Here is a 12,796-nt window from a genome sequence, read left to right as displayed (position 1 = left end):
AGACTAGTCCGTTATCTTAATTGAACATTTTTTATCATTAACCTGATGCTTCTGTTTCTAAACGGCAAGTTTTCTCCTTTCATTCTATTATGTTTCACCCGCACAGGGAAAGAAAGAGAGAGGGAGAGAGAACTAATGAGGAGAGAGAGGAAAGAAAGAGAGAAGAGAGCGAGAAGAGAGAGGAAAGAAAGAGAGAAGAGAGCGAGAAGAGAGAGAACAAGATATGCGTAGACAATAAGTACTTTTAAAACAGTTAAAATGAAACGGAGTAGAGAGAAATTCAATAAAACAGGAAAAAAAAGTTTAGTAATTTGATTAATAATGCTAAACGTGGACTCGGAGGGGGCGAGATACGGCAGGGGGAACAAATTAGGCAGCACAGCCGGGAGAAGGCTGTGTTCAGTGGGCACACAACACCGACAGACTGCCCCCTCCTCTCCTCTCCATCCCCTCCACGCCTCCGCTACTCAAATTGAAATTCTGTATCTAGTCATACGAGCTTCAGAAGTGCACTTCCTTCATTTACTTCATCTTTTTTAAATTCACTTATTTCTTTCTCTTATCGCGTACATGGCGACAACGACCCTTCATATTAAATGAGAGGTCATATCATCAGAGAGGTTATATCATGACTTATGAGTGAATTGAGAGGTTATATCATGACTTGTGAGTGAATTGAGAGGTTATATCATGACTTGTGAGTGAACTGAGAGGTTATATCATGACTTGTGAGTGAATTGAGAGGTTATATCATGACTTGTGAGTGAATTGAGAGGTTATATCATGACTTGTGAGTGAATTGAGAGGTTATATCATGACTTGTGAGTGAATTGAGAGGTTATATCATGACTTATGAGTGAATTGAGAGGTTATATCATGACTTGTGAGTGAATTGAGAGTTTATATCATGACTTGTGAGTGAATTGAGAGGTTATATCATGACTTGTGAGTGAATTGAGAGGTTATATCATGACTTGTGAGTGAATTGAGAGGTTATATCATGACTTGTGAGTGAATTGAGAGGTTATATCATGACTTGTGAGTGAATTGAGAGGTTATATCATGACTTTTGAGAGAATTGAGAGGTTATATCATGACTTTTGAGTGAATTGAGAGGTTATATCATGACTTGTGAGTGAATTGAGAGGTTATATCATAACTTATGAGTGAATTGAGAGGATATATCATGACTTATGAGTGAATATCCACACGCCCAAATAAAGACGTCTCACATTTTCTTAAAGTGGAATAGAAATCTATTGATTAAAGAAGAAAATACTAATTCTCAGCCACTACATCAAACAACTTAAAGGGTGAGAGTGAATTGTCATGGTCACACCACTGTTAAACTCTAAAGCAATAATAAATTGTGTGTGTGTAATAATTTCACAACTAATAATTAGTCGAAAGATGTTTCCTTGCCAAACCAGAAATCTCATCATAGATTAGACTTCTACAATTACAGCATTTTTATTTCTATTTCACCCTTTCTATAAGCAGTGGTGGACAAAGTACCCAATAGTCTTACTTGAGGAAAAGTTAAGATACCTTAATAGTAAAAGTAAAAGTCACCCAGTAAAAACCTACTTGAGTAAAAGTCTAAAAGTATTTGGTTTATAAATATACTTAAGTATCAAAAGTAAATGTAATTGCTAAAATATACTTAAGTAAAAGTATAAACCATTTCAAATTCCATATATGAAGCAAACCAGACGGCACCATTTTCCTGTTTTTATTTATTTACGGAGAACCAGGGGCACACTCCAACACTCAGACATCATTTACAGATAGCCGGGGGCACACTCCAACACTCAGACATCATTTACAGATAGCCAGGGGCACACTCCAACACTCAGACATCATTTACAGATAGCCAGGGGCACACTCCAACACTCAGACATCATTTACAGATAGCCAGGGGCACACTCCTACACTCAGACATCATTTACAGATAGCCAGGGGCACACTCCAACACTCAGACATCATTTACAGATAGCCAGGGGCACACTCCAACACTCAGACATCATTTACAGATAGCCAGGGGCACACTCCAACACTCAGACATCATTTACAGATAGCCAGGGGCACACTCCAACACTCAGACATCATTTACAGAAAGCCAGGGGCACACTCCAACACTCAGACATCCAATTTACAGATAGCCAGTTCCAACAATGAGACATCATTTACAGATAGCCAGGGGCACAATCCAACACTCAGACATCATTTACAGATAGCCAGTCCGCCTCAGACATCATTTACAGATAGCCAGGGGCACACTCCAACACTCAGACATAATTTACAAATTAAGCATGTGAGTTTAGTGAGTCCGCCCAATCAGAGGCAGTCGGGATGAACAGGGGTGTTCTCTTGATAAGTGTGTGAATTGGACCATTTTCCTGTCCTGCTAAGCATTCAAAATATAACGAATACTTTTGGGTGTCAGGGAAAATGTATTTTGAAAAAAGTACATAAGGAATGTAGTGAAGTAAAAGTAAATGTTTTCAAAAATATAAATAGTAAAGTAAAGTACAGATACCCCAAAAAACTACTTAAGTAGTATTTTTACTTAAGTATTTTACACCGCTGTCTATAAGTAATACTAAAGATTCGACCCCTATATTTAGTAAGCCGTTGGTGGGGAAGAGAAGAGAAGGAGAGAGTGGGAGTGCGGTTGTCATAACACATCTATGTTTAACAGGATAATCATAGGAGGCGACCATCTTGTTTTGATGACCTGTAGCATTACAGCTAATGTAAATAATGGCTTACTGTAGTCATGTCATTCTGCCTGTCTGAGGGCTGTATGGGGGGACTAAGGCAAACACATGGTCTTTATCTGTTTCCCACCCAACCTGAAACAGTCACACCACGGTGTATGAAGTCAGGGAGAAAGAACCGTTTTAGAACACACACACACACAAAAACACAAACACACAGAGGAATCTTTACAGTAGATATTAAGGGATGCGTGGGGGTCTGGGTTCGTGAAGTTTGCACCAGCACCTGTCTTGCTCTGCTTTCATGTCTGTGTGTGTGTGTGTGTGTGTGTGTGTGTGTGTGTGTGTGTGTGTGTGTGTGTGTGTGTGTGTGTGTGTGTGTGTGTGTGTGTGTGTGTGTGTGTGTGTGTGTGTAGTACACACTGGCTACAACACATGTTGTAACAGCCACCTTCAAATACCAGCACAAACATTTCCAACAACAGCTGAATTTTCTTTCCAGATTGCAATCATATTATGGAGCTTTTTACTTCGCATTGTGAAGAAAATCGTTAATTTACAAAACCTTAAAACGTCATTACACGAACATACTCTCAGTACATCATACTGGCGTAAGAAAGCTCAACAATCCAAGTCCATTCATCTATCTCGTGTCATGATATCCACTAATAGATGTACAGTGAAGTTAGATTGAACATAGACATCCTGATACACAAGTCTTCCATTGGTCAGGGAAGACAGTTATGCCCCTGGCATGGAATAGCATCCAAGTGAATAATCATCTAACTCTCTTTGGGAAGTTGAAGGATTTCGCACGACAGTTCTCTCTCTCTCTCTATCTTCCGTCTTATTTTCTCTTTGAAAAGAGAGGGAGTGGGTTGTGACGTTTCTTCCTTAGGTTTAACTGGGGCTATTTCAACCCTGCTGAAAAGTAAATGCGTCCCGAGCCTGCTTTCCGTCTGAGCCTCACAACTTATCTTCCTCTTCTTCTTTCCTGTTATTAAATGCAGCGAGTGAACGAGCGGGTGACAGAGAGAGTGAGAGGCAAATCTAAATGGGGAGGCACACTCCCTGCCTGCATTACCATAAAGAGGGGGAGAAAGAAGGAAGGAGAGCGTTTTCCGGGGTATCTCTCGTGGTCTGTGACGAAGGGGTGGTCCTGAAGGCCTTATCAGTTCACCAACAGCAGAAAACGGAAAATGATTAGCATCTAATTTAACCCAATCTCCCGCTCAATGGCCCGCCATTCAAAGAGATGGATCTATATGTATTTAAGAGGTAATCACTGGTCGGAGCCCGTCTCTCAGACACCCCCTTTTGTGCAGCGGGATTAACCCGCAAATGTATTTCCATCTGAAAGGGGCTCCAATACGGCTTTATTTCTGAGAGGGAATCGAAGGGGTTGTTGTGGTTTGGTATTTGAGTTGGGTCTATGTGTGTTAGCGTGAGTATGTCTGTGTGTATGTGTGTGATGTGTGTATGTGTGAGATGGGGTTAATCTTGTCATAGAGGGAGCCTGCCGCAGGTCCACAGCAGCAATGTCACATGAATCTCTGCAGCAGAACTCATGAACTGTGTGGAGTGTGTTCAGCTTGTCTTCCTGATAGCTGGAGAAAAACTTGACAAGGATGAGAAAGTCAAGAGAAGAACCAGAGAGCAGGATTGTGCTTCTTCAGCCACTGTGAAGATCTCTATGGAACACAGACTTCATGCATGTAGCCCCCAGTCTAAGACAGGGAGGGGAAAGACAAGAAGACAGGTGTAAAGTCAAACATTTGGAATAGAAAGGGTCATGTAGATTTGTGTCTGGGGTCTCTTTTTGAGGATGACAGGAGAGGAGTACACCTGAGCTATGTTATGAATTCCATGATCTGCCTTACGCTGGTGGTTTCTCAAACACACGAGCGCGCGCACGCACACACCGTCTGGGATGGGGTTGAATTGGGGGTGTTTCTGACAAGGTGAACTTCATGCATCGCGTATATGATGTATAACTCTCACAGGAACAAGAGCAGACCACCAGACTGAACAGTATTTCCTCTCTCTCTGTTCCTCAGGCCTTTGTCTGTGCTGGAGAAGTCACAATGGAGCCTCTAGGTGACCAGACTCCTCTGTCCTTCATCTCCGTTCTCTCTTTCTTTTAGGAGTACAAAGTAGGAGGGTTCCTCCATCCAGAGGTGGATGGAGGAACCCGTGGAAATAAAACGTGAAAAGGGAGAATGTGAAAAAGAGAAGAGAGAAAAAGACAGGCTATTTTACCTGAAATGACTGACACACCTTTCATGCAAAAGGTGAAAAAAGCAATTGGATCAAAAAAATATATATTTAAATTCTGGCTTAAGACCATCATAATTTGACAACAGTAAGCTTTTGAGAAATGCACAGATGCATTTGAGAGAGTTTGGAGAGAGAAAAAAAAAGAGAAAGAGATAGGGCAAATGGGGAGAAAGAAGTAGAAAGAGAGAGGAACAAGGAACAAGAGAGACGTACGGATCTGTACATTAACCAAAAGCAATTTCTGTGGCTGTGCGCTCGGCTGCTCGAAGGTTCCTGGCCAAGCTAATAGCCTTTCATTACAAGTTTCCGTCTCTGCCAATTAGAGGGCTAGTCTGTGTCTGTGATCAATGTTATAACTACACACATGGAGGCACTAGTTACATATTCAGTTGCAGGTCAACTGTTTGCAGAATTGACAACAGGCACAAACTGCATCTTGCAGTGTCTGAAAATGTTTCGCCACAAATACTGAAGGACACATTGAGTCAGAACAATGGAAGTAATGTTACCTGACTGACCTGAATGATGAGTGGGATTTTGGCAGCATCCAACTGCCCTCTCTTTGTTTACGACAAACACAGAGAAGGGACACGAGGAATACAGTTGATGGTACCGCTCCACACAGTCGCCATCTACCACACACACACACACACACACACACACACACACAACGCCTCAGAGCTAATCGCCGTGTGTCGGAGCCGTGTGTCGGAGCCAGGCTGAGAGCTGTGGAATGTCAGGTGTGTGAATCACAAAGCCAGTGTTTACATTACGGCTGGGGTCAGACGGACAGGTATGTTTCAACAACAACATTACCTCTCCCTGACCCGGCTAATGGACAAGGTGAGCCAGCAGTCAGCGGAAGAGAGCCACACCCCTCCCCTCCCCTCTGCACTCCACCCCACCCCAGGCAAACACTCAAAAGCTTATACATTACAAGTCAAAATACAGGACATCCATCAGGAGAAAAGTAAAAATTACTCTCTCCAGACTAATGGAGCGTGGCTGTGGTTTCCTTAGTACTTGGCAGAGATGAAGAGAAATGAAGAAAGGACGAATGGATGGATGGATGGATGGATGGATGAATGAAAAAGGGTGAAAGGAAGGCCACAGAGTGTAATTGTTAGTGGAAGAGACTTGATGATGAGGAATTCCATCCAAAGATTATATTACTGTTCTGTCAGTATTGTTGGTTAATGTTATTAGTTAACTAGATGGACGATGCAATCAATCACATGGTGTTAAGATGCTCATTGTGACTGAAACAGCTGTGTCCTCTGTACTGTACTGAATGTTCTACCACTGCTACACGGACACACACTACTACCCAACACACAAACTGTTTCTTTCCACACACACACGCACGCACACACACACACACACACACACACACACACACACACACACACACACACACACACACACACACACACACACACACACACACACACACACACACACACTGAGCGATGATTGCCATACTCCATATTACTGGTGTACAGATAACTGCTTGGCTCCCTTGGGCCTGCCAATCCACTGTAATCCCTCAAACACTCTGCATTTTCATTTCAAACAAAAGCTAAATCCGTCAGAAGACACAGGGAAGCATTCTGTTCTCTGCTCTTTTTTCCCTCATCCCTCTTTTTTTGTTGTCGTCTCTGTATTTCTGTCCGCATGTTCCAACCACTTGTTCCTCCCCTCTGCTTGTTCTGCTTATGAAATTCAATATAAGAATGATAAACGATGCCGCGCTCAACAAAAACCATTGAATCAACTGAGAGTGAATTTGGACTGATAGTCACTATAATTGAATATGTTCCCTCACTTGTTTTATTCTGAGTCAACCATGATTAGATACAGTACACGACGAGTGCTACAGATCCAGCAGACGTTAGCTAGTATAGGAAACTCACAACCAATGCAGTTGGCTGATATAGAAGCATCTCTCCTTCCCCCAATTGCCCATCCTCATATCAGTGATCAAAGTGGACTAAGCATGCTTAACATTCTCAACTCCTGCAGCAAAGGATACACAAAATAAATGCATATTGTGTTTGCATATAGCAGACCGTTAACACCACATGTAGCATCTCTAATGTGTCTTGTGGTTTAAATCATTGGCTATGTCATGCACCATACTGTGTTGCATGGTTCACCATTGAGGTATTTCTGTTTAAAGAAGTCTACAATATGCATATTCTGTAGATCATCACCTGCCAGATATACTACAGTCCACAGAAACCAACAATAGAAGACAGTTATTATGACGAGTAGCTATGGCCATCCAGACTCATAGTGAAGGTGCGTGGGGGAGAAATGGGAGAGAGAGAGACCCCAGATTAACCCACTGTCCCCTTGTCTGTCTGTCTGTCTGTCTGTCTGTCCCCACCTTCCCCCTGCAGTATCCTAGCTGCCCGTCAGAGGGCTGTCTCCGTGGTGATGGGCAGGTGAGGCAATTAAGGTGATGACAGAAGACAAGAGACCATTACATACAGGCAGAGGAGAGAAAATCTCATTGAAATTGGACATTGCAGTCTCCTGAAAAATAGAGAGAAATCGATTGTTAAGGAGGTGGGGAGGATGGAGGGATAGAGGGGGTAGATAGAGGGGGTAGATGGAGGGGGTAGATAGAGGGGGTATGGGGGGAAAATATGCAGTCTAGTCATTTTCCCTCTCCTCTAAGTATAAGTAAGACTTAAGCAAAAATGGCTGAGATGAAATCCGGGGTTGTGACTGAGACACACTGGTGTTGCCGTATTTAAGTCACATGCTAAACCTCTTAGATTACAAAACACTGGCTGTGTGTGCACGTTTCTGCCATTTAATTATCAGTTCATATTCCCTGCTGGTGCGCCGTGGACACACCACACACACAAACGCACACACACACTCATTCAAGTGGGCATAAGGATTAAGGACAGTTGGAAATCCTCAGGTTTAAATGAGACAATGCAGTAAACAAGTCTTGTAGGAAAACAATAGGATAGACATACACATCGCCGAGGGGGGTGGGAGGCATATTTTTGGCACCGTGTCTCTCATCACCACACTGCACTTCACTCCCCGTCGCCCCCCTTCAAAATGATCTCCTCCACAGACATTACTGTCACTACAGCCATTACCAGTGTCCATTCAGGCTCTGCCCGGCTGCCCAAAGGGCTCCTTGTTCCTCCCAGTCGCACGGCTGCCCAGCCACAGCCCACTGGCCCACTGGCTACTGACCCCTGGCTGTGGCTCCGGCGCCCTCCATTAGGCCTAATTGTAACAGTGGAAGTGGTGCAGACCGAGCTCCTCATTAGAGCCAATTAAAGCCTCCCAGGCCGGACCCTGTCGGGGGTAGGGTTACCCAGGACCAGGTAGATCCTATGGGGGGGACAGGTGGACACCACTCAGACCCAGGGGCCAGGGGCTAGAGCTGAAAGGTAAATACGTTGGATAGAAAGAGACGAGGGAGAGAGAGAGACAAAGAGAGAGAGAGCTTGTGTCTCTTCATTCATGCGTGTGGATGTGATGTGGACTGCGACCTGGGGAGACAGCAGTCCTTTTAGGCTGTCACTGGAAGGGAGACAATAAGGGTTGGGTCTTGCCTTCAAATAAAGAGAAAGACATCCTCCTCTTTAAAGAAGAGTCTCCCCTCTGTCTGTGTCTGGACAGGGCCCCTGCAGGTATGTATGAACGGATAGAGAGAAGAGAGGGATGAACGGTACTGAAGAAAAACATGCTTCTGACACCGTTACACCTAGCAAGTCACTATGAGGATTTGCTCTTGTATGAGTTCATATACAGGATCCGACATTGCAATTACAGATTCAGTAAATGGTTCACAAACCGTCGGACTCGGTCAGTGGTCTCAACCTGTACCTACAACAAAAATACATGTCAGCCACTTAGTGAACAGTCACCCACTGTGCTAGTGTACATATCACCACAGTATCACCTCACCACACAACCTAAGACTCTATCACTGTAGTAACTGCAAAGCAGCCCAACCTGAACAATACGATTAATTATGGGTGTAGGGCTAGAAATAACACAGTCGTTAAGTTAATTGTTGACCCGGTCGTACTGCAGCTTTACTCAAGACTCAACGCTGTCAACACACTGTCAGATATGATCTATAGAGGCTGAACTTTCTTTGTTTGGGGCTTAACAGATAAACCTCACACACACCCACGGTACACACACACACACGACTTTGGCATACTCCACTGTATGTATCATAGGCCCATGAACACGCCAGCTGTCATATAAAGACTTGACACTAACTTGACTCATTACGTTAGTCATTGTGTCGTTTCCTGTCATGATGAGATTAAAGAGATACGGCTGTACAACTACGCTATATATATATATATATATATATATATACAGTGGGGCAAAAAAGTATTTAGTCAGCCACCAATTGTGCAAGTTCTCCCACTTAAAAAGATGAGAGAGGCCTGTAATTTTCATCATAGGTACACTTCAACTATGACAGACAAAATGAGGAAAAAAATCCAGAAAACACATTGTAGGATTTTTACTGAATTTATTTGTAAATTATGGTGAAAAATAAATTATGGTGAAAAATAAGTATTTGGTCAATAACAAAAGTTTATCTCAATACTTTGTTATATATGACAGAGGTCAAACGTTTTCTGTAAGTTTTCACAAGGTTTTCACACACTGTTGCTGGTATTTTAGCCCATTCCTCCATGCAGATCTCCTCTAGAGTAGTGATGTTTTGGGGCTGTTGCTGGGCAACACGGACTTTCAACTCCATCCAAAGATTTTCTATGGGGTTGAGATATGGAGACTGGCTAGGCCACTCCAGGACCTTGAAATGCTTCTTACGAAGCCACTCCCTCGTTGCCCGGGCGGTTTGTTTGGGATTATTGTCATGCTGAAAGACCCAGCCACGTTTCATCTTCAATGCCCTTGCTGATGGAAGGTTTTCACTCAAAATCTCATGATACATGGCCCCATTCATTCTTTCCTTTACACGGATCAGTCATCCTGGTCCCTTTGCAGAAAAACAGCCCAAAAGCATGATGTTTCCACCCCCATGCTTCACAGTAGGTATGGTGTTCTTTGGATGCAACTCAGCATTCTTTGTCCTCCAAACACGACGAGTTGAGTTTTTACCAAAAAGTTATATTTTGGTTTCATCTGACCATATGACATTCTCCCAATCTTCTTCTGGATCATCCAAATGCTCTCTAGCAAACTTCAGACGGGCCTGGACATGTACTGGCTTAAGCAGGGGGACACGTCTGGCACTGCAGGATTTGAGTCCCTGGCGGCGTAGTGTGTTACTGATGGTAGGCTTTGTTACTTTGGTCCCAGCTCTCTGCAGGTCATTCACTAGGTCCCACGTGTGGTTCTGGGATTTTCGCTCACCGTTCTTGTGATCATTTCGACTCCACGGGGTGAGATCTTGCATGGAGCCCCAGATCGAGGGAGATTATCAGTGGTCTTGTATGTCTTCCATTTCCTAATAATTGCTCCCACAGTTGATTTCTTCAAACCAAGCTGCTTACCTATTGCAGATTCAGTCTTCCCAGCCTGGTGCAGGTCTACAATTTTGTTTCTGGTGTCCTTTGACAGCTCTTTGGTCTTGGCCATAGTGGAGTTTGGAGTGTGATTGTTTGAGGTTGTGTACAGGTGTCTTTTATACTGATAACAAGGTCAAACAGGTGCCATTAATACAGGCAACAAGTGGAGGACAGAGGAGCCTCTTAAAGAATAAGTTACATGTCTGCGAGAGCCATAAATCTTGCTTGTTTGTAGGTGACCAAATACTTATTTTCCACCATAATTTGCAAATAAATTCATAAATCTTACAATGTGATTTTCTGGATTTTTTCCCTCATTTTGTCTGTCATAGTTGAAGTGTACCTATGATGAAAATTACAGGCCTCTCTCATCTTTTTAAGTGGGAGAACTTGCACAATTGGTGGCTGACTAAATACTTTTTTGCCCCACTGTATATATATATATATATATATATATATACGCCTTATATTTGATGTGCTTTCAGTTGAAAGGTCTACATAAGAGGGAGACCGAGACAGAGAGAGAGAGAGAATCAGCCTGTCAAAGTTTGGCTCCTCTCACCTTGCAGGGGCAGAGCTGACTTTTGTTACAATGACCGGGAATCATTGACGTAACATTACCCAGACGTTCCAGACAACATTCCTATGGTCACTACCTGGCTTGGCCAGTCAGTGTGTCTGTCTCGACAGGGGAAAAAGACCAACAGCAGATCAAATCCTACCATCAACATGGGGCGATAGAGGTTGGTTTATGTGTGTGTTTGTATGTGTTTGGGTTTGGGTTATGGGAGATTGGTAATGGTGATCGGTGCACTGGGGGGAGTGTGGGTGGTTTATCAAGGGGTGTGTGTGTTGGGGGGGGGGGGGGTAATTTCCAGACACCCCCTGTTATCTCCAGCTGAGGTGTGCTGGATGGAGATTAAACAACCTACCAGGCCTAGTGGATTCTGACTGCATGCTGCTAACACAGACAGAGAGAACGAGAGAAAGAGAGAAAAATACCACTGTAGCTTCTGCTACAGCTGTTTGTTGTTAGCAGAGAAGGAAATCCTTGTTCCAAACACTGATAAGCACATCAAGTATTTCTGTCCCCAAGGGGAGAGAGAGAGAGAGGAGAGATTCTGGGTTCTGTAGATCGACTGTAATGAATATCAATGGCGCTGGATAGTGGATGATCCCTGTTCCCGCATCCCTTTGGGCCTTTATCAACTGTATACCCCTCCTTCACTGACACCATCACGATGGGATACTATGCATGAGAATGCAGGGTTTAATATATGGTAATGCTATGTAAACACGGCTGATCTGAGTCGGGAGATTTTATGGGGAGAATGGATCGTCGGTCGCGGCCGCAGAATTTATCTCCAAACCCAACTGTAGCCTCTGAGCATATTTATCTAAAAATGAATATGACATGGAACGGGGGGAAATGGATAGTGCAAACTCAGCACAACTTTGCCAGATCTCTCTCCTACATTGTGTGTCTCCCTCGCTGCACCTCCCCCTCTCGCTCAACTCTCCCGCTCACTTTTTCAGTTGCCCTAACTAACAACTTCTTAGGCCCCAGAGACACAAGGGGCTTATTCAAATCAGTGTTCCTGAGTTTGAGAGGTTACCTGAGCTCGTGTGAAAACACACAATATGGCCGCCACCACACCCGACATGTCTACCACACAGACACAACCTGACTGGGGTCTGGTTTCTCTTCTCTAAACTGTCGGTCCGGTACGACCAGGAACAGAATGTCTTCTCATAGAAAGAGGGATGACAGCCTATTGTCTATGAAGTGGTGTGCGCTACCCTGCTTTCTGAGGAGTTGTTTAACATATTCCAAAAGAAAAGAACAAAACATGTTGATATATTGCATTTGATAGACTACATATTGATCGAGAACAATGCATTAATTCAACAGTTTCAGGAATATCCTTCTCTATTAATCATCTCATAAATGAAGAGGAAGGATCAATGTCACATTCAAACCTGTTTTGCCTGCAAGCTCTGCTCCCACACTCTAGAACCTAAAAGGGTTCTTCAGCTGGCCCCATGGGATAACCCTTTGAAATACCCTTTTTGGTTCAAGGTAGAACCCTTTTGTGTTCCATGTAAAACCTTTTCCACAAAAGGTTCTACATGGATACCAAAAGTGTTCTGCGTGGAACAAAAAATGGTTATCCTACGCGGACAGCCGAAGTACCCCTTTTTAAGAGTATAAAGAAAGGTGGCTGAAGAAAAATACAGAGGGAAAGAGAGAGAGAGAGAGGTGTG

At 43.5% G+C, this 12,796-nt stretch overlaps 1 protein-coding gene across 1 annotated transcript in view; it reads right to left on the bottom strand.

The window, feature by feature from the left end:
* Positions 1-12,195, bottom strand: part of LOC135515100 (uncharacterized) — a 34,420-nt gene extending 22,225 nt beyond the window's left edge. Inside the window, exon 1 of the mRNA XM_064938930.1 lies at positions 12,148-12,195. Coding sequence (XP_064795002.1) covers positions 12,148-12,195 — 48 coding nt within the window. The remainder of the gene's footprint in view (positions 1-12,147) is intronic.
* Between the last annotated feature and the right edge of the window lie 601 nt (positions 12,196-12,796).

Source organism: Oncorhynchus masou, chromosome 26, assembly GCF_036934945.1.
Source record: "Oncorhynchus masou masou isolate Uvic2021 chromosome 26, UVic_Omas_1.1, whole genome shotgun sequence".
Lineage (NCBI taxonomy): Eukaryota > Metazoa > Chordata > Actinopteri > Salmoniformes > Salmonidae > Oncorhynchus > Oncorhynchus masou.
This window is presented reverse-complemented; position numbering and strand designations above follow the sequence as displayed.